The 23,127-nt window shown below is 41.0% G+C and overlaps 1 protein-coding gene across 2 annotated transcripts in view; it reads right to left on the bottom strand.

The window, feature by feature from the left end:
- cadm1a (cell adhesion molecule 1a) overlaps positions 1-21,562 on the bottom strand; it is a 404,039-nt gene extending 382,477 nt beyond the window's left edge. For both annotated transcript variants that reach the window (XM_078266264.1, XM_078266265.1), the window contains exon 1: positions 21,452-21,562. In XM_078266264.1, coding sequence (XP_078122390.1) covers positions 21,452-21,524 — 73 coding nt within the window. In that variant the 5' untranslated portion in view covers positions 21,525-21,562. The remainder of the gene's footprint in view (positions 1-21,451) is intronic.
- Positions 21,563-23,127: the final 1,565 nt, after the last annotated feature.

Below are 23,127 nucleotides of genomic sequence, written 5' to 3'. Positions count from 1 at the left end.
GGTTAAGGTCCCCTGAAAGGGAGTACAATTTTAGTATTCCAAGTAAAATATGTCCATTTCTTAAAGCGCCCATATTATGTTCATTTTCAGGTTCATAGTTGTATTTTAAGGTTGTACCAGAATAGGTTTACATGGTTTACAGTAAAAGAAAGGCCGTTTCTCCAACTTCGGTCAGTTACAAGGCAGGATTAGCTGGGAGACTTCTAAACAAGGGCTCACATGTAAGTAGTTCTTTTGTAGATTATGGTGAACTTGTGTGTTGTAGCAGTGCTTTGCTATTGAGAACGAGCTAGCATGCTAGCGTTAGCATTAGCGTTAGCATGCTAATGCTACGAGCTAACGGTTGCGGTTAGCTAGCTCATTTCGGCGTGTGACGTCACAAGCCGTGCCGATTTTGAACAGCTCACCCGGAGACTGAAGGCAGGACACATTCAGAAACCGTATCTCACTCTAAATAGCATGGATGGGTTTTTTTCAAAGTTTGTATGCGTGTAGAAGCACCAGAGACACAAAAGAACACCCCAAATCCCAGAAAGTGTTTTTTTCATAATATGGGCACTTTAAATACATAGGCACCAAAAAAAGAAAATATGGTATCTGAATTTAATCCAAGTTTGATATACTGTATGGCACACAGTTTACTTTTTAGTTATTTTGTACCACTTTCTATACATTATATCTATATGTTGTAAGCATTTAAAAAGGTTTTAGTCACCCAACACTTCCTTGCTGTTGCTGATAGCTGCAGGCTATGCATACACATTGGCAGGTAGTATAAAACAGCACGAAGAGCTGAGTCTGACTAATGCTCTATTTATTCCATGCAGCAACATTGTGATGCTGCATTGATGGCAGTGTGAGTAGGGAACATTACCAGGCTGCCTCTCCACAGGGCACAGGCCTGACTGATTATTCACAAAGAGTAGCCAGGGTGCACCACAATCCCCTTGTTTCTGAGGGGGGCCTGATTGTGCTGCCATACATGCAGGAACTTTAATAAAACAAAACTTCAGAGGAAGCCTGCAACGTGGGGCCGTGCTGGGTTAGGGGGGGGAACAATGCGTGAGTGATCTACCAGTTGTCTGGTCTGTCTATGTACATTGGCTACAGCTGAGTAAAGCCAGTAGTTATGTAGTAACTGAGGCTTCAGCATGATAGGTATAGTATTGTTATGGATTGACAACACTGCAGAACTGGCACTTCAATTAATCTACATACAGTGTATTCTTTGGGCAGCTGCGTGCATCAAACCCATCATAGCCGTACCTCATTGGCGTTGATGGTTGCTAGGGCCATTCTAAAGATGGCTTATGATACAGCGACTATTAAGTAAATAGTTAGTGGACACCGACCTCTCTACCTAAAGAAATGTCTTTAAAAAGTTCAACATTCACTGTCTAAATGAACAGCAATGACAACTACACACTTTTTTTTTCTCAAGTTCAGCTTCCATTAAACAATGTCCCAATTGTTCCAACTGCTCATTAATTTCAGTGGGACACGCATTGTCAGTCTCTAAGCCATGGTAAATTACTCGCTGGCACCAACTCAAAAATCATATAGAAAGTGGCTGTCAGCTTTTGCAAAACACTGCTTCTCCTCCCAGCAGCTTCAATCTTTGTGGCAATGTCGGAGTCTCATGTGAACAGTGATGGGTATCTAGCTTTATAAAGTAATCAAACCCAATACAACAAAGTTTTCCAGTCAGTAGTTGACCAACAGAATCTATTTCTTTTTAGAGCCATTACGGCTTGTCTGGATAACAGGCCGACAGACAGAATTGCCAGGGGTACATTGACTTGTTCCCATTCTTTGAGCGCTGAGCAAATTAATGAATCAGCATTCATCAATGTGTTATGCTGCTCATATTCTAGCAGAAATGCAGGGCAGCTATATCTACAGAGGACAGGCCCACCCAAAGAGTTTTTGGGGCCCAGGGAAGAATTTGATTGGAGCAGTCAATTTGGGAAAGAGCTATGTGTCGAATCAAGCAGGATGTGGAAACAAAACAGCATCTATAAAGCTAAGAATGGCAACACTTAAGATACATGCTATAGTCATATTCAGTCAAGAGCTGGGTGTCTTTTGACAGATTTTGATCTTAGTGCTTCAGTCAATACTAGAATTTCAGTACCACAACCAAAATACTTTACTGTATACAGTACCTTTTTAATTATAAACATGTTTTTCATTTGACAAAAAGGAGTGGATGTGCTAAAATGGTGTGTCTTAACACAAGTAGCAATAGAAATATTTTTGACTGAATAAAAAAATGGCAACATTTTGGTTAAAATTCTAAACTCTCAAAAATAAAACCCGAAGACAAAAATTCTGACCAGACATGAAATGCCAGGTTTTACTACTTGATGTTTCAGATACTAAAGACTAAAGACATATTTTAGTAAATTCCAAAAAATAAAATGAATGTTGAGGTTTAATACCTAGCTCTAATCAACAAAAGTACGTGAAAAGCACAGAGAAAGGAACAAGGCCCCACACACACACACACACACACACACACACACCCCCCTACAGTATCCAAAAATGATTATTAGGTAGAGCTTAGTCCATCACAGGCTTGGTTATTCAATCTTCACTTGAATTAATGTTCTTTTGCAGCCATCTTTAATAAGTGAGGGGTAAAGTTAGGCGAGGGCTTTAAACCAAGAACTCAACAAGCCTGTTGTCTGCTGATTAATTGTGGTAATTTTGAGATTTAATTAAAACAACCATGAACTCAAAGCCCAAATGTCTCTGCCTGGTTCAGTAATGAATCACTGTCCTTAGAATCAATTTCATTAAAGAAAACCCTTTGAACTGTAAACTTTCTACAGAACTCAGGACACCAAAAGGTGACATGAAGGGGCATGAAGGATATACTTTGTATATCAGTTGGAAGCATGTTGGTTTCAACAACATAATAAGTAACTAATTATGGGGGTCTCTGAACTTCTTGTATGCCTGAGCAAAAATCAATTTACAAAAAAGAATCATTCACATTTTTCAGAATGTATGTTCACTTCACCTTTTTATCCACTTCTTGCATGAATGTCCAGATGGGATCCGCCATTTTAGGACTTAAGAGGAGTGCTCACAGTGGTAAATTATTAATGTGACCACCATATAATTAATGGGCAATATGTTACAGTACCACATAAAATGCTCAGGTTTTATCTTAGTATTACGGTAGATGGTAGGAGATACAATCTTGGAAACGTAGCAGTCAAACCTTGCAGTCACAGTCTACTACTGTTGTAATTTTTCCTCTGAAATGATCCACAGATGTCAGTTGTCAACATTAGTGAGACAAAATAGAAGGCAGACTGACATGGCCGTCACACTCAGCCTTTGCTATTTTTGTTCTGAAATGACCCACCCTTGTCATCTTTCAGCACATTAGCGTGACAAAATAGGAAAGAGATTGAAGTGGCACCATCTGTGGGTGACAGAGGACGCAATTAATTGATTTTTACTGTCTGATGTGCTCTTTTACACTATACTGTTATTTATATATATATATATAAAAATACTGTATATTATTGACCGACCACAGTATATTTATACAAATTAAAAGTGAAAAAAATAAAATCACTTGATTTATTACCTCAGTAAACATTTTCATAATGAGTTTATGGTCTCAATCACTAGTTTTAAGTCTTCTGCAACACAGAATGATGTTCATTTTTTTTAATTATGGTCTTGTCTATCATCACATCCGCAACCAGGATGGCTTCACCCGTAACGGCAAACTTGACGACGGATAGCAGATCTCCACAAACCAATAGGTGACGTCACACATGCGCTGACCATTAATATTAACAGTCTATGATTACAACGATAATTAAAATGTTTAGTGCTGAAATAGTTAATTGATAATAATTCAAAATAAAAAATGTATGTTTTACGTTTCGGATGTTATGGTGTCTGGAATGTACAGGTACATACACATTAGCCTCATTTGTACCAAATTACGGTTGAACAATCAGATTGAGAAGTAAGGCCAAATAAGTGCATTTTTTCTATTGTAATAAATAGGAGGTCTTGAGACTTTTGGATCCTAAAGATTAAGTATAAACTTGGCACAAGAGCAGATTCTTGCCTCACTTAACACAGGCTTGTGATATATGAAAAAGCCTGACCTCCTATATGAGGTATAATGGTGTTTTTAATGGCTTTCAAGAAGCACTAATAGAGCCTTCTAAGCTACAATTATTGGCCAATCATTCTGGTGTAGGAGGTAATATATGTGGAGCAAAGCACCATCCTCCGCTACCATTGTTCAGCAGGCCAGAGTTGACATGGAGGCTGTACAGTGATAGGAACAGCTACAATAAAGGCTATGTAGGTGGTGGTTAGCCATGGATTTCCATTTGACAATCCACAGGCTTGGATCATGAACTACTAAAGTCACTGTATGTAAACTCACCAGGTCCATTCTGCTAGTGGTTAATTGAGTTTACAATATATAAAAAAAAATAGCAAATGTGGATATTTCTCCATATTGTAATTCTACTACTGCTACTTCCGTCTCCTTGGCTTCACCCCCCTCGAGTGTTGATAAATGCCTATGGTACTGCTTAACAATATTGGTAATGTTGGGTTACGTCACTCCAGTTAGCTTCAAAATAACTATTGTAAGGCACTGCACGTAGGTGAAGCTGACAACATTTACCTTCTCCAAAGTAAACATCATTTCATCACTGATCAATTATTAATGGAAAACAACCATGCCACCTCAAGTAAACAAAAGGTTTCAAAAGGTCAGTGGCCCCTGAAATGCACAGATTCAGAATGTAACATTTTCTTCAGCTTTATGTTGCAGGTATTGTATCATCATAACTTGTAACTCAAAGAAGAAATGTCACGATAAACCAAGATTCTGTTTAGCAATCAGCTCTGTAGAGGAAATTAGATGATCCTGGCATGTCAGGTCAGCTCTGCAATGCCAGACAACCAATCAATGCGCAGACAGTTTGCTAGACTCGCAGCTTCTCATCCTCAAAAAATATTCTCATGTGGATTAACTGCTCCTTCACCCATTTTCATTTTCAGACAAGAAGGTATTAATCTGACAGCCAAGTGAAGCCCAACAAATACTACACACTTCAAAGCATCAGGAACTGCTTTGGAAAACCGGCCGGGTTCAAACATTTCCTTTCATTCCTTTTTTCAGTCGGAGACACATACCCTTCCCATGGTGTTTTTAACGACTTTTAGTAAACCCTAAAATAAAGAGTAGCTTACTGATGTTCCAACTGAACATTTTTAGCTCATTTAAAGTTGGATCCACTGCTTGAGTTGAGTATGTTAGGGCTGGGGGAGTAGGTAAAGAGTTGGGTAAATTCTCAAGACTCACAACACATAAATACACCACTGTCCTCTTTTTACTTTGTAGATACCATGAATCTGTCACGTCACCTTCATTGTTATTTAAAGTCCTGGTAAAGCAAAAGTGTTCAGAGTCTGTCACCCCACAGAAAAATGTTATTAACCACCCAGCCAAATTTGAATGATTAAAGAACTTGCATAAGTAGCCTAAAACTTGGTTTCAAAATCGTGAAACAAAAGCAGCATTCTCTGCTCTGGGATGCTTGGGGGCGTGTCCACCAAAAGCGCCGAGTCAAAGAACGAGCCACTGCCGTGGGCCGCTGGCATCGGCAGACTCTCATTGCAGCTTCGTTAGTTCACTGGCACATATTCTAAGTAGCACACACAGCCTATAGCACAGCACACAACTGCCTGGCGGGAGAACGGGTGTCGCTCTGCGGAACAGGCTACCGTTAGCAGCTAACCCAGTAGCAAACACAGTCTATGGTAAGACACACACCCAGAGACGAAGAAGAGTGCCACTTCACAGCGGCAGACAGCACAAAGCACACTCCCAAAGCTGTGAGCTATAGGTGGTTTGGGAAAAGACTGAAAAGTACATTAGTTACAGCTATTCTGCTTGTGTTTATGTGGATTGTGGCATTTAACAGAGTTGTTTATCCATGTATTTATTAGACTGAAGGAGCTAAGAGAGCTTGCGGAACGTAGCAAACTTGCACCGCTCAAACAGGGGGTAAACGACAGACATCGACGCTGTGAGCTCTAATGTTAGTAGTAACATCATTTTTATGTAGTAGGGGAGGGCTTATGTTAAGGATGACTCCAGTGTGTCATTGAACCATGATTTTAGGCTGCCCAAAAACATCCTGGACACAGAAGTGGTGGAAAAAAAAAAACAGTCCAACTCCACAATTCAGTACTACAGTCTTTTCACAAGGATTTTCTTCCATGTATAATGTGTCTATAACGAAATCACTGATTTTGCTTTACCCAGACTTTGATGATTTTTTTTAGTGCAACTGTAGACACTTTGTCTCCATCTGCCTCATTTATTTCAAGTTCAGTTAGTGATGTCCTACCTTTCACAGAGAGTCTTTCACCTCCTACGCAGAGCTAAGTGTCTTTTGGCTGCACTGCATTTGGTCTACTGTTTAAGAATAATTAGAAGAAAAGTACAGACTTTTTTTTTTCTTTTTAAAGATTATTTTTTGGGCATTTTAGGCCTTTGATGACAGGTGACAGCTGAAGAAATGAAAGCGGAGAGAGAGGGGGGAATGACATGCAGCAAAGGGCCGCAGGTCGGAGTCGAACCCGGGCCCGCTGCGTCGAGGAGTAAACCTCTATATATGGGCGCCTGCTCTACCAACTGATCTATCCGGGCACCCACAGACATTATTTTTTAAGTGCTGGGCTAAGGAAAACTCATGGAGAAATCCCAATGCCCACACACAGTCCCGCTCCCAAAGAACTTGTAATGGATGGAAGGATGGACAACAGTTTCAGCATAAAAGCTTGTCCTGAGGTCAGACAGCAAAGAGCCATGACCTGGCAAAAAGGCCTGGATTCCAAGTGTTGCCTGTCCATTACCGTTGTGTGCAGGCACTCTGCTTTTGCTACTGTTGGTGGACAAATAGGTATCTGTACCTCCCGCAGGAAGCGATTTCTCCCCGAGTGCTCGTTCAGTGCGACCGCTGGAGGGTGGATCTAAAGAAGAACTTGCTTTTTGATTGTTACAAAGTAAAACCAAAACCAGATACAAGACAACTGAAAAATATGTTCTGCTATCAAACTCCTTTGCCGCTATCTAAGAACTAATAAATCTAATCAATGGTTTTCTGTGGGCACCTTTCTATGGGACAAAAAGAAAAGAACATACCACCAAAATGCAGGATTGTTTTTTTTGTTGCTGTTGTTTATAGGAGGGATTAATTTAAAATATTCATACATTTGGAATGTTACTGCATGCTTTCTTCAAGCAAAAGCGCAAGAGGACATACACAGTTAACTGGATTCAAAGTCTGTCAGATCAGAGGCTGACGGAGAGCAGGGGGTGGTTTGTCCTACTTGCTGAAATACTGTTGTTTCCAGGGCCTGATTACTTGTGTTCCGGGAAATAAACAAACCAAATGTACACCTATTTCCAGTAAGAGACACATGCCCAAAGTGTAAATAAACACTGCTTAGATTTCAATCTGTGGCGAGTGGTTAAAAAATGGTTTTATAATGTATACAATGGTCTACGGTCTTGACATGCCTTAGTGTTTTGATGAACATGTTACTTCTTCTGTAAAAGTGCCCATGTATTCTGTAAATGATCTGTTATAGAAGACAACATCGAATCAATACGTATAAGTCATATATACACACACATCGCTACTCAGTCACAGCCAAATCTCCATGGAGAAATACTAGATTTTACAGGGCCAAACTGCAGAGAGCCTTGGCTTGCAGCAGTAAGCACCGCAAGCATAGAATTGCATCAAAGGCGATTTGTGAGTCAGGAAAACCCTAAGATCACATTGAACCTTTATAGTCTTCATCAATAAGAGGTTTGCTGCCAATTCTTATGCTCTAAATGTTGAACAGACTCGCTGGGCAAAATAATCCATTTCTGATGCCAACATGCCATTTCTGCTTTAACTCTTTATATTGGTAACAGAACCAACATAGTGATCAACTCATGTAAGGTGTCGTTATTTTTCGCTTTGGAAGAGCATCTTATTACCTACTCTGTTACACCCGCAGGATGCTCTCGCTATGTAGAACCGGCTGCTAGGGTTTTGACAAGTTACATGAATATATCACGTAATATATAGTAGTATTGACATCGCTTGTTCTGTCATTGTACTCAATTGAATAAAAGAATGCCAGTAATTCAAGTAATCACGGTACAATGCACAGCAGAGTGTACGACTGAAACTGTACGGGGTGTAGTGATGAAAAACAGCACCGTCAGTCACAAGGTAAACCCTAGAACTAGCCCATTCACATTCATAACTATTCTACCTTAAATGTGCACTTCCACCCGTGTGATTGGCCAACACTGTCTATTGTCAGATGATACGACATTAGGCCTACTTTTTAGCTTAGAATTGATGATATGATTCTCTGCCACGATTTTTTTCTTACAAAGTGTAATGTTTATCGCACACATGAACCATGACAAAACAAAACAAATTGGCAGTACCAAACAGATTTTTTTTTTTGGCACCTATAGCACATCACCAAAAGCCTGTACACATAGAGGCTTCAATGAAAAAAGAAAATAATGTACATACTGGCCATTTAAGTACAGTAGGCTACCAGAAATAGTGACATATAACACATTGAACTAAATATGGCCCTGATACAGGCTCTATATGAAGTCCTTGAACATGTCTTTACATAATTAAAACATGTCAAATGCTTTCAATAAATTATTGAAGGAGAAAAAAAATAAAAATCGAAGTCATTTAAAAATGTAATCGCGAACAGGGGTGAATTGAGATCGCGATGTATCATGCAGGCCTATACGACATTGCAGCAAAAGTTGAGCCAGGCTCAACCAACGGGTGTGTGTTAAAAAGGTCAACTACAATAATAGTAAAAATGTCCTTTCTGAAGAAACACCCTACATACAAGATACTTATACGGCCTGTGAAAAGGACAAGTGGAAAACGAAATGACTCAGGAAGGTATCATTTGTGTTATTACCAGTTCTTTTTCACGCAAAAGTGAATCCGATTGTAATACTAAATGGAATTAAGTGGTACTTCACAGGTTTACAATCTACAATTTCTGCGCATCGCATTGCCCCATTGTTTGGCAGGTAAGATTTCCGTCTGCATCATCCAACTAGGACACAAAGAAAATGAGATGGTGCATTATTGTGCAGCAGTTGTCAGGCATTAGTGCTGAAAGAATCAGTCAATACAGAGTTACAATAGATGATACAAAGTACGGTAACTGAGCACAGTGGGGTGAAGTGATCCAGTTCCATGCAAGACAGTGAAACAGCCTGAAGGGTCTCATCAGGAGCAGATTCACTGAAATGTAATACAAGCTGGAGTGTTATGTATAATGAAAGATGGGAGAACCCTGATCACTCAAGCCTACTGTGCTGCGATGGCTGATGCATACCTGTATTGTATTCAGAAGGGCATTCATTTCCCCTCCGATGATTACAGCAGAACACCAGCTGTATTGTTTATTTGGTTGAAAGCACAAATGATATGCATTGATTCCTTATTCATTCATTGTTGAACTTGGCATTGTATCTATGAATGCAGGCAAAATGGGCCCAATTACAGCAAGCGATGCCTCCCTGTGACTCCACAGCAGAGCAAGATGATGAAGGCCTCAAACTGGAGGGAAAGAGCAATCAAAGGGCCACTTGTTGTCTTTTTGTAAATTCAAAAAGACCAAAACGGAAAACATTTCTTGCTGTGACTGACAATGGCTCACTTGGGACTACAGATTAGATTAGTCAACCACGCACTTGTGTTGTAGGGCTTGCACATTTTCTTACTCTTCGTACTCAGGGTTCCGAAATTAACACTCGCCAGTCGCGGGTACATTTGCGGTTTGGCGAGGGCTATCCGCCACATGGCGACTAAATGTTTGTACCCAAATAGTTCTGTTTTTCAGTCTTCATTTTGGTGAAGGTGCAGCTACTTTCTTCTATTCCTCTGCTGTCTGCATGTAGGAGTTTTGCAGGGGCGGGCCGACACACAAACACTGGCGCACGCACCAGACGCCAGCCACCACGTCACTTATGTTTCCTGATAGCTAGCGTTTACCTCAGGCTAATCAATTAGCTAGTAAGTGGCGATTTTGGCAGCCAGCCTTCCAAAAGAAAGCACAATGAATTTAAATGTTAACCGATCATTAACCGTTGACCGCCAAGCTGGAAACGGAGTCTCAGTTCACCCGTCCGGGAGGTTCTGACACACTTTCCACACTGCGTGTCCGCGGACAGCTGTAGGCTTGTACCGGTGTTGATGTTCTGTGCATTGTCGGACACATGCAGCCACTTTCCTGATACCGCTTGCAGGACTGACACACGTCCACAGCAGCCTGCGGCGTGTATTAACGAGCCTGTCTCCAGCGCCTCCACCGGCAGATTGTCAGCTGCGTGTCTGCCTGGTATATTCTCAGACGGCCAATTTATCCCGCCGGTCCTCATCAATGTAGTTTCATGTGTCACGTAGCGCTCCACAAGCAGAAAAAAAAAAAAAAAAGAGGAGCTTAAAACGCAACTTGCTCGTTCAAAGTTAGGACTAGCAAGTTCATTAGCAGTTAAGTTATTTACATTTTTATCATGCAAAAGACGTTTTTAAAACTTTACTTTTTTTTTATTAATATTGGTTTAACTAGCTAAAATCAGTCAAAAATCCTATTGTCGGTTTACGGTTAATCATTAACATCCCTACCAGCAGGACTTGCAACCCCAACGATAATCTCTCTCTCTCTCTCTCTCTCTCTCTCTCTGTGTGTGTGTGAGTGTGTGCCAGTGTTTGTGTGTTGTGTGTGTGCCAGTGTTTTTGTGTGTCCGTGTGTGTTTTTTCATCTACCCGCCAACTTGGCCGGTGAGTCAAAAAGTTAATTTCAGACACTGTTTGTACTGCTCCAGTGTCCTTGACATGACCATCCACACTATGGCTGAAATCATTTGTCAATTTATCAATGAGTTGATTCACAAAACGCATATATACTTAACCACTTACCAATTGACCAGTCTGTTACTCTGAGTTTCTCTTTTTTGCAGAAATAGTTTGTTTTAATTCAATTATTATTTCAAATTCCTTCCACTAAGCCATCATTTATTGCTGTTAAGCTACCATCAATGAAACTCAACACCCTCAAAAAAAGGGATTATGCCACGGTACCTTAACAGAGATCCAAAAACAGCAAAGTGGAGACAATTATAATAATTAACATGACTCAATTGTTGTTCTTATGGAATTGGTGCTGTGAAAATGTGCATTGTAGTGAATATATCTAAACAACAGGTAAACATACATGGCGGAAGTGTTGGGTTTCCACTAACCGAGGATAAGAAAAAAAATTACTGCCTGCCTCTAATATAACCTTGTTCCCAATAAATAGCTTATTCTCTCTGCAGATTGTTAAACAAAGGCCAGTATTGGGAACGTATGGCATGTAGATTGTTAACAACTAAACAACAATTGAATCGAGTGTGTATTCAGCCAGCGGCACTATGAATGTGGCGAAAAAAGTCCACAGGGCTGAACTGCGTTAGGAAAGGACTGCATTTATTTCAACCTCTTTTATAATTGCAAGCATTAATGCTACAACAGTAGCCATTATCATATTTACATTAGTAAAAACAATGTGCCTTCTTAAATCAAAGTGTATTTTTCATCAGACTCCAACAATTTACCGGGCGCCTGGGTAGCTCACCTGGTAGAGCGCGCCCATATATAGAGGTTTACTGCTCGACGCAGCGGCCGCAGGTTCAACCCCGACATGCAGCCCTTTCCTGCATGTCATTCCCCCCCTTCTCTCCACTTTCATGTCCTATAAAAATAAAGGCCTAAGATGCTCCAAAAATTCTTTATAAAATTTTTTTTTAAATGTATGTAGTTCTTTTTTTTCCTGTAGTCACATTGTTTCTCATGAAATTGGATATTTCTTTTTTGGGAGGGGGCTTGGGATCATACGTGTGTGTGTGTGTGTGTGTGTGTGTGTGTGTGTGTGTGTGTGTGTAAACCCAGTTGTCAGTGTTTGTGGGCAGATCCACCTGCCTGAGGCTGCTTTCTGATGTTGCTAGGGCTCCTCCTTGGGCTTCACAATAAAAAGGTCACAGTTGGGTTTTTTTCCCATCGTTTCTCCATGAGAGAGAATAAAAACTCAAGTTGAGTGAGAAGACTCTTTTACGGTGGATCTTAGATTCTAGTGGACAGCCTGCTGATGAAATCAGATCAACAGTTGACTTTGAAGGAGCCGTGGTTTGCCAATTTAAATTCCACAAATGCAGTTTTTAAAAAGGTAGCCCAGGCAGCACTATTGTGTGATTTTGATGTGATATTGTTAGACAGCAAGAAATTAAATTGGAACCCAGCTGCTGCAGGGGCCACTGTTTCTAAATAATGTCCAATGACCAAATACTACACTGTACTCCATCAGTTGTCCTAAGGTTCCTGATGGAAGCACAAGAGGATTCGCCGGGTGGTTACCAAACTAACAGAGACTCATGCTCTGGGGGTCATTAAAATCCAAAACAAATGGTAATCTGGCCTGAAGTTGTCAAGATAAAAGCTCTAGACAAAAGTGCAGACTAACTGACCTGACCCAACAATGATTTTAAATTACAACCCTGTGACAACATTTCCATTTTTGGAACAGTAAATTCAAATAATGGAATTGTTGTGTGAGATTGAAAAGACAAAACGGGAAAAGCCCTTGAAAACAGCAACAAGTGAGGATGGCAGCAATACCGGCCAGTAGAGAGTCACCAGAGAAGTAGTCTCGCATTGCCAGACCTTCCTCCACAGCGCTGCGGACGATGGTGGGCCGAGTCCACGCAGCATGCCGGGATGGGAGAAAAACGTACTCTGGTTTATTGGCATTTCTTTAAACCAATCACAATCATCTAGGGCGGCGCTGGATGGAGCCACGGTGCCGCTACAAAATAGCCTAGCTAGCTGTCTGGATTTACCCTGCAGAGATCTGAGGAGCAGTTAACCCAGTGTTTCCGCTAGAATTCTTTTCAGCGGTGGTGGGGGGGGGCTTATCTGCTAATGTAAGCTACTGACCGTTACCTTGAAACCATCCAGAAAATAGACGGTACCGTAGGGTGATTTAACGTCACCGCTCATTTTACACACAGTTTAACAACAAAACAAATGCTGAGTGAACATTACTAGCTACATTTTTCATGTTGGTTTTGAGCGGTATGCACCCCCACTAACCTGGAAAACGGTTTTGTCGGAGGAATACACACAGACTCCTGCAGCGGCGAGTCAGAGATAGGAGGGGCCGTCACAGCAGCGTGGCTAACGTTAGCTTCTTGTCTCATCTGGGGTCTGGGACAGTAAATTCATCACAATGCTATTTTCCAATAAACTGTAGCTGTCATATTTCACGGGTGTGAGTGCGGATTTCATGTCGCGGCTTTCGTCGCTGTTAATCACTTATTGAGTGAAGTAGTACTCGCCCCGTTGTTTATTTGGTTGCCATAACTTTGCGAGTGATGACGTCCTGTCACGGCTCCAGTTGCTCTGCTCACCCTAGGGGGAGAGAGAGCGGATGACAGTTCGCTTGAGTTCAGTAGAGCAGATGGCGCTACGACTTTATGACTTTTCATAAACAGCTGATGGAGCGGTGCGCGGTGTACATAGCGGAAACCCTGTTGTGCGTCTGCCCTATTTCTGATACCGTGGCGCTGGAAATGTTACCGTGGCAGACCGCCACTATGCTATCAACACAGAGGAAACTGTAAACATAGTCCTCATTAATCCACCGGAGTTTAAAATTACAACACAAAGAAAGCCCAAGGTAACGGTGATCCGGCCTTAATGAGGGACATCCGGCGGAATTTCGGGCGGCGACGGAGCAATCCCGGAAGTGCAACGTCGTGGACATAGACTACCAGAGAAGACACCAAGAGTCTGATGAGGTCTGAATTTAAATTCATTTAACCTTACTCTATACAACTGCTTAAATCGACAGAGAGTAAGCCGTCAGCTGTCTCGCCGTTTTGACCCATCGCGTGTTTTTGTATGCATGACGTAGCGCAGCACAGCCAATCATGGTTTCCAACTGTGACAGTTGAGCCGTGGCGGTGCTGTAACACAGACAGGAGAGAAAAGCAGCAAGTGATCACTAAGAAACATTTTGTTCAAAAAGAGAAAAGTCAATCCTCCCCAAAGACGACAGCTGCACTGACTTAATATAGTAAAGGTTCAAAATATTAGCAGGATCATTGAGAGAAGTGACGGGGGTATACGGAAGTGTCAGAGGGAGGAAGTGCTAAAGTCCTATAGAGTATGCATTTAGCACAAACGACACTAAAACTGGACATTGGTCTGACTTGTTTGAACTGATCTGTAATTGCATCTTGGTCACCAATATATCTATGTCTGTAGTTACAGGGGCTAATATTAAAACCTGTACTGATGGATTTAATGCTCATGGGGTGTCTACATCTGATAACTGTACAGCCAGCGTCACACAGTACCACAGTGTGTTGTACATTCATCATACAGTCCCTCCAGAAAAACACGATTATGCGATCGCATAATTCAATGCATAATCAGCCAAAGTCCACATATTTATGCGGGGGCCGCATTTTTTCAAATACGCCGCACTTTCGCCGCATAAATTGCCGATTTCCGTGCAAAATATGCGGGGCTTGCATGAGTTCATAATCTGCGCGTTTTCGTTGCAAAAAAGTCACATATATCTTAGCAGAAAGTTGAAAAATGTTGCGTTTACTTCACACAAGAGCAGCCATTTTCCCCTGTTGCCATGGGAACGTTAAGAAGTGACGTAATTACGCGACATGAACATCACCGAAAAGCTGCAAACCCCGCCATGACGAAACCGCAATTTTTGCAAGTTCCCCGATAAATATCCCGCATATTCCATCGCATTTCTTAAGAAAACGTGCCGCACAATCAAGGATCTTTGCCCGCAACAATCACAAAACATTTTTCTGGAAGGACTGATCATAGAATTCCTCTGACAAGCCAAATCTAGCCAAAAAATGACTTCATTTGATGTTGCATTGAGCTTTCATAAAGCTGGGAGACTGTCAAGAGACTGATATAAAAAAAAAAAATGTCTCCATAACGAGATAGTAGAGGCTGAGTTATTCTGACTTGTAGTCTCTGGTATGGGTCAAGCTCCAAAACCTGCTGATGTCTTACAAACCTCTTGTCACAAGTTTGTCCCAGCCCAAGCTGAGAAAACCCTGAAGACATCATCAGGGATATTTTCTCAGACTTCACAAAAGCTCCTCCAGAGCCACAAAAGACATCGTACAACGTTTTTTACTGTCTGTGCAGCAGTAACCATAACGAGTAAACTGATCTTGATGTGTAAAAAAAAAAAAAAAAAATCACAGAGTGCCCCTTCACATTCTAACTGGCGGAGTAATTTTTGTGTGTTGAATAAAGCTGGCCATGACGTGAAGTGAAAAAGTGCTGCATGCACGACAGGTTTACTTTAATCCCTGAATAAATGCATCAGAGGCGTGTCATGCCTTAGCGCCTTAGGATGTCATTCTCCGTCGTTCTTGCTCTTTAAGTGATTTGCTGATTATTTAAACTAGTCTGCATTTGTTTATAGTACATGCTTGCTAGAGGCGCCTGGCTGGACAAGACTTCTACAAGTGAGGTTTGGAAAATATTTGCATTCACCTCAGTAGCCTTTTGTACATCAACATTATGTAAATGTGATCATAAATATTCAAACGTCTTTTGAATTTGACTCATTTCACAGCCAGATTGTCAAACTGTACAGCCCAGTCTAAGTCGATACCTAGGCCAATAGGCTGCGTTCAGAATGGCAGATTGCTGCCCACGCCCACCCCCTTTCCAACCCTCGAGAGATTTGGAACCGGAGGGTGCTTACTTGACATCCCATCAGTCGACGGCTCACTAACAAGTAGGCCATAAACCTTTTTTTTTTTTCCTCCTCTCTTTGATTACACTAAGTGCACAGAGGCCAGATGCGACCCAGCCCAGTCATCTGTTGGCTTGCCAGCAGAGTCACCGTAGACTGGCTTGGGCAGGAGGAGGAGGAGGAGAAGGGGGGGGTCACTTGGGTCCCCTCCCTTCAGGAATAAAGCCATTGTTCTTCATTACAGCTGGAGAGGCTGCTGGGGGGCACAGAGGGAGAACAAGTCCATTTCCACACCTGTTTTCCATCACCAGGGCTTCTACCAGCCTGACTCAGAGCCAAACCACGCTGTGTGGAGGATTCAACGGAGTCTAATAAAGGCTGTTTTTTGTAACGGAAGCTGCCCGTAGTCAATGTTTTGTGCTGGTTCACAGTGATAAACTGAAATGGCAATTTATAACTTTTTTTTTTTTTTTTTCCAAGGAAATACATTATCTATTCAGTCAATGATTTTTGTCAGGGCAAAAGAAAAAAATTATTTGTATAGATCATTACGGAACTCTAAAACTCCAATGAAACTCTGCAGCCATAACAGCACCAATAGAGCTCTTTAGCACCCATACTGTACAGTACATGCTATTCACAAATTGACAAATCTGCTTCAGATGCAACCGATATTTGCGATGATATGCACTTTTGGACAACAAACGTCATCTGCTGTGAGAAAACCTTTTTGCAGCATGGAGATTCTTTACAACCAGTAAACAAGATGAGAAAAATGCAGAGTGAAATGTGCCAGATAAGGGTGTCCCAATTAAGGACCATATCTTTTGAAATTTGTCCACACTAGTGTCGTTACAGCACATGAATTTTTCGTACTTAACACCTGGCATTGAGGAATATAACCATGGTTTGTTTGTTTCTTTGGCTTTTCATGTGCACCATCATAGATTTTTAGGGAAACTCAGCCAAATGACTTTTCTCTGATTAAGTGATATCCCTCATATATTGGTAGCCTAGAAATCTAGACGCACCCTAGCGGCAGCAAATGTAATTTGCAGCCAGGGTCAGTCTAGCAACTCTCCGTTGGCTTGCGAGCTGGAAAAACCAAACTCTAGTCAGGCCAATCACATTGTGTATAGAGTCGGTGGGCGGGCTTAACATAATGACGGCAGAGTTGCGACGGTTCCGCGTGAATTCCCTGCTACTTGAAAACAAAGAAGATGGCTGCTGCTGCTGGTGAACAGCGGTCTTTGGAATCGGCTTTGGCCGCGACTCTGGAAGACTTGGAGTTAAGCTTTTCTTTGAGAAAAGAACAAAGAGCGGCACCGAAGTCATTCTTAAAAAAGTAAGATGTGTTCGGAGTTTTGCCGACCGGATACGGCAAAAGTTTAATCCATCAACTAGCGTTGCTCTGATTGGTTGTAGCACTATCCTATTGCGTGCAGAGGGAATTTGAAAGACAACCATTTATCCCGCCTCTCGGATTGAGCCCTGCCAATGGTGAGTTCCCAGACCCAACATCTTGTTGTGGGTCTGGCTTGTCAGGCTATCATATTGGTACAGTTTAGAATGATCCTGCATTCATCACAATGAGGTAGTAGGAGAAATATGGCTGTCCATGCACCCTTCAGTTTACATACTTCAGTAATCATCAGAGATAAAATTAAAGAGTAAACTGTGAACTCAGGCCAATAACCACTAATGAAAATAATGCATGCAGTTACGCAATATATCAGGCTTTATACTGCATATAAAAAAAGAACAAGATTAATCAATCATTCTGTACAGCATGCTGTACGTCAGTTAACAAAGATCCAACAATGCCAGAAGTAGATGGAGTAACTCCATACCACAAAAATGTAGAAATTCCAAAGTGATCTAATTCTACTCCGACAGCGGTAGGGAGTAGTATGAAAGGTAGGGTGGCTGGTTGGGTCAAACAACACAGGGGTGAAAGTCCTGCATGTCACTTTTCCTAAACCCAATTGTCGCTTTCTTCCTTTCCTAAACCCAACTGTCCCGTTCTTCCTTTCCTAAACCCAACTGTCCCGTTCTTCCTTTCCTAAACCCAACTGTCCCGTTCTTCCTTTCCTAAACCCAACTGTCCCGTTCTTCCTTTCCTAAACCCAACTGTCCCGTTCTTCTTTTCCTAAAATGTAGTGAGAATGTGTTGGCCCATGGAAATGTGTTGGATTCTTTGGCAATGCTTAAATCTAGCCACCGCAACTTCAAGAGACATACAGTAGATAAGAAACATAACAAGTATCCAAGATCAAACTCACAGGAACCGTGTAAACCGAGAAGAGAACTAAAGGTAATGTTTAAGTCATCCATACACTTACCATACCTACATTTATTAACTTGTCATATGTAACATTTTCCCTGCATTCAAACACATACATCCCCTGCTGACACTTGCACTGTCACAGTTGCATAATTTGGAGAAAAAAAATGTAAGCAAAAATGCTTCTCAGTAAAACTGATGGGATTGGAGTCTCAGTAAGCTTGTGATCAGAGCGTGCTGCGTTAGCACTCTTTAATAATACCTGTAAAGTACCATGCTCCTGCTCTGTAGAATCTGCATTAAAATTGGGACGTACTAAATATGTGTATGCAGAATCATAACAGAATTGCATAAAGATGACTAAATGACATACTTTTTAAATTATATTACAGCATTCATAATTTACAGGATACAAGGTATGCCTGCATGGTAGTTGCAACCACTATAGGATTGCATGATTATCACTGTTATTAGTTATTATTAGATTCTTTGGGATTATTCTTACATCTTTAACAAAATACATTTCATGAACAGCAACCTAAACAGAAAAGTGCCCTCACTACTACCACTACAAAAAATAATGTAGGCAGAGAATCTAAATGAGAAATGTCACCGTCACAACCAATTCAAAGTCAAACTTATTTGTAGAAGTCAAACTAATGACTGCAATCAGTCTATTACTATTCTGTGCAGACTTAAGATACACAATATACAAATGTTATTAGGCTACATGTGTGTGCTTATATATTAGTACTTTCGGTAACAATTTGTTTTACAGTGCATGTTCTCTCTTACCATAATGAAATTATATTTTCCTTTGATGTTTAAAAATAGCGATGGCCATCTCAGTTCTCAGGTAGAGCCCCTTACCTTTAAAGAAATATTAACATCACCTAAGTCAATTACTATTTATTCAAATACACAAGGATTGTGTGAAATACGTGCACTGTTTAAGACATATGCCCGGTAAATCCCTACTTCGTGTTTGAGTCAGTTGAAAAGGTTTTTTTTTTTAATATATATATATATATATATATATATATACACATACATACATACACACACACACACACACCAATGACTGACAAATTGTATAAAACTAATCATGTATTAGTTTATTTACAAAAGGATGATAGTTATCTCTAGAGAGTCATCTGAAACAAGAGCCACGGCAGTCGAATGCAGTGAACTGTGAATGCGTTCTCATAAATCTATTTCATCTGGAGCACTTGTGTGATTTGATAACCGTATGAGGCGAGCCTGTGTGCCAAAATGGAACTTATAGTCAGGGTGAAATTAATTAATGCAGCCTTCTCTCTGACTGCAAAGCAATTCCCCTTACCAACTTCCATTTATTTGCATTGAGTGAAAAAAAAAAAAAAAAAAAGCATCCTGCAATGCTTAGCACAATGTGATCCTGTGTGGAGGTAAATAATTGATGTGGTTTGTGCAAGCACGGCCTGAGCTTTGTTTGAAATCAGTGGAGCCATTTCCATGAAGGTACAGCAGCACTGCCCACTGTCCAAAGATCAACAAGAACCTTGTCTAGTTTAATTTGTTTTATAGGACTGTTTAAATTACTTACCGCATGAAAAAAAAAAAAAACATCCATTTTAATGGATAAACGTTGTAATGGATTAAAGTCTGGTGGGCAATCCACACTGTGACAAAAGGCGACATTTGCCTCCCTTTTTCTCTCACCATTAGAGGCTCGAACTCAGCATGAAAAAGAAGGTTTATATTCTTATGAAGAGCAGCTTGATAACTTTGTTCGTAATCATGCATGACAGAACTGACTTGACGTGATATAACGAGAGGGTGAAACGGCACAGCAACTGTGCTGAAATTCACCACAAAGCCTTAGTTTAGCCAGTTATATAACTGTGTAACCTATTTGAACAGGTTTCTAGTTTGTAACAGCATGCGCTTGCTGTGGGGGGTGCGTTGCGCCGACTAACGTTACTATAATTGCACTATATGCTACATCGTCATCGTATCAATGCGCAAAGATAACAACCAAACCGAATGTGCATCCCTCACTAGGGCACGACCTACGCTGACTTCATACTGACATCATACGTAAACAATACTTTATCCCATCTTAGTCTGGTAAATTTCACGTGTTCCTGCAGCCCACCAACTCGCAAATATCACTCAAATTCCAAAAGCGCATACAATTCATGTCGCAGTTTTCACCATCACGAGCTTTATCTAAAAGCGTCGGACTCAGATTACTACACCCGCGCGAACCTTTCGTTTCAATGCACGATGCTAATGCGAATCCAGTCCCCATATCACGAAAACACAGCCCGGAACGCTATTGGAAACTCAGGCAAATTAATCTTCTATTGTTTACCCGCAAGAGTACAAACGTATTAGGAGGTAATAGAAGACAGAGTGTGGACCACTCTAAGATGCTTTTCACTTCGGCAAACATCCAAAACACCGAATAGCACACGTTTCACTAAAATGACAACTTTTATAAAAGATTCGCACGTCTTTCTGAGTCAAACCACCGAAATTCAGCGGGGTGGCCGATAGTGAACGAATTCTAAAAAACTAAGTTTAAATGGAAAATAACTGCTGATTCGCGAGTTACCTTGACGCCGAATTTATCAAAACGCCACAGTATTATCGATATGTTATGAGTTACGTTCTATTGTGTATGAATCTGTGACTGAAGGGCGTCCAATTAAATTATTAGAGCTTTGAATGGAGTTTGCTGTAGCGTTTCCTCAAACTGCACGTTGGCAGGGCTGCTGCATATTCCACTTTAACGCACCGCTGTTTTCTGTGATTTACAGCAGTCCAGGCTCCGTTATAAACAATATGCCACTAAAGTAACCAAGCTAGCTAAATGACCAAACAAACACCCATTTAAGCATGTCAAATGTATCTATCTGTGCCTTCTGAGCGCCAAAAGACCACGCTGTGTCTTTTCACAACAGAATTGGCTACATTAAAGAGTTGCCAGCTGTGCAGCGGCAAAGCGATTTATAATGGTGAGCTGACCAAAGTGATGTATTCCTAGGCAGCGTATCTGTTACTATACACGGCAGACACATACATCTGCTCTTTCTATTCTGTATTTCAACTTTATGGACAGTTATGTTTTCTTACTTGCTCAACAACATCATACATCCAAATGCTCTGCCGCGCACGTTAAAAAATTGCCCAGTACGCTGATGAAATCACACTCCTCCATCTACATCCATGGAAATATGAGAGGAAAGTGTGTATTCCATTTAGACATCAAAGGAAAAGTCCTACCTTTAAGAAGAGCCGCTTGAAACATGAATAAAAAGAAAATAGTCGCGAGAGAGCCGCTGCCAGTGTTCGCCATGTTGGACACCTGCTTCAGTATGGCAGAGAGGCAGCTTCACCTAGAGCTACGACGGGACTCAGTTAATGAGATGCGAGAAAGGGAGGGTACTATTTACCATATTAATTTAATTCGCAGCTTTTTTTATAAATCGTGTTAGTTAATGAATGTGTCTTATATTCCACAACTCGTCTGAATTTACTCAGAAGGGGAAATAACTATAGCGAGGATCTCAATGCTTTTAAAGCGGTGTTGTTCTGCAGGAGTGATGAGTAGGGGTGTGTGCGTCTCTGTGTGAGTGGAGTTATTGGATGGGTCAGATCCTCATGATGGAAAACGGTCCTGTTATTCTCTTGCTCCTGCCTCTTAACACTGAACCAATTGTGATGAAACTTTCTTTAAAAAAAAAAAAAAAAAAAACTGCATAGATTATTAACCACTTACGCTTACAGTGTGCAATATTTTAGACGAGCAGGGCCGGCCATAGTGTTTTTGAGTCCCTAGGGGCCCCCACCCCCAGTTGATTCTTCACCTGGACTTCCCTGATTCAGGAGAAAACAAGCAGGGGGCTGGTTTGACTGGGACCAGTGCGTCCTTCGGGGACCTGGAGAGCTGGTCAGCTGGGTGGGAGCTGGTCTAGTGTCCGTCTCGTTCACTCTTTGAAAGAAAATAAATAATACTGCTGCTTATTCATGCATATTATAGGGGAGCGTCATTCTTTCTTTAGATTACTTTTTGCTTGAATTATTTTATTAAGTATGTTTGTTTTGGTTAACGTTAAGTAAGTTTTTTGGAATAAGTGTTTTGTTTTGATTGTTATTTGTAGTTTCAAGCGAAACTATTTTATATTAACGGATGTCCATTGCATTCAAGACATTGCCAAATGAGTTGATAGAAAGCTAATTAAGCCTGTCAGCTCCACACAACTCTCTCTCTCTATACCTTGGCGCGCAGAAGTTTGAGTGAAGATAATTACTTCTTCTATCTATCATGTCTATCATGTCATGTCTATCATGCTTTTTTTTAATGCTCCATGTCTTCCTTGGCTACAAGCAACTGCGTGGAGGAGGGGTGGGGTTGGGGCGCGATCACTGAAGGCTTGCGTCATGTGGACGCGCTGACAGTGTTGTTGTCATTACTTAGAATTCCTCATGGGGCAGACAGAAACTATGCACTATAGCTTTTATTAGTAATGTTTTAGTGTTAGTTTCCCCTGTGTGTCAAACCTGGTCTGATCAACCAGTACATATGTCACCTTTGTTTCTTCTTTGTTAAGTCAGTTGTATGTTGAGTTTGTTTTGTAAGGGGTTTAGTTACGTTCTGTTTATGTGACCTCTTTTATGGGCCCAAAACTGTATCTTCATGTGTTTGTTAACAGTTTGATTTGCTATTTTTTGTGTAACTAATACCCTTCTTTTTGAGACTTACCTGGGACTCCTCATGCCTTACTGCTTGGTCCCTCACAATCACCATGCTTTATGTGGTTGGAGAGTGAGGGTGAAATGAATGCATGAATGATCATCTCCATCTTCGCTTGAGAGACAATGGGCCACAGCCTATAGCTGGAGAAAAAAAACAGGAACAGATCAGAACCTTCACATGCTCTTTTGTTCCATTTAAGTAG

Source organism: Sander vitreus, chromosome 13 (genome assembly GCF_031162955.1).
Source record: "Sander vitreus isolate 19-12246 chromosome 13, sanVit1, whole genome shotgun sequence".
NCBI lineage: Eukaryota > Metazoa > Chordata > Actinopteri > Perciformes > Percidae > Sander > Sander vitreus.
Note: the sequence above shows the minus strand (reverse complement) of the source record. Positions and strands in the feature narration are given on the sequence as shown.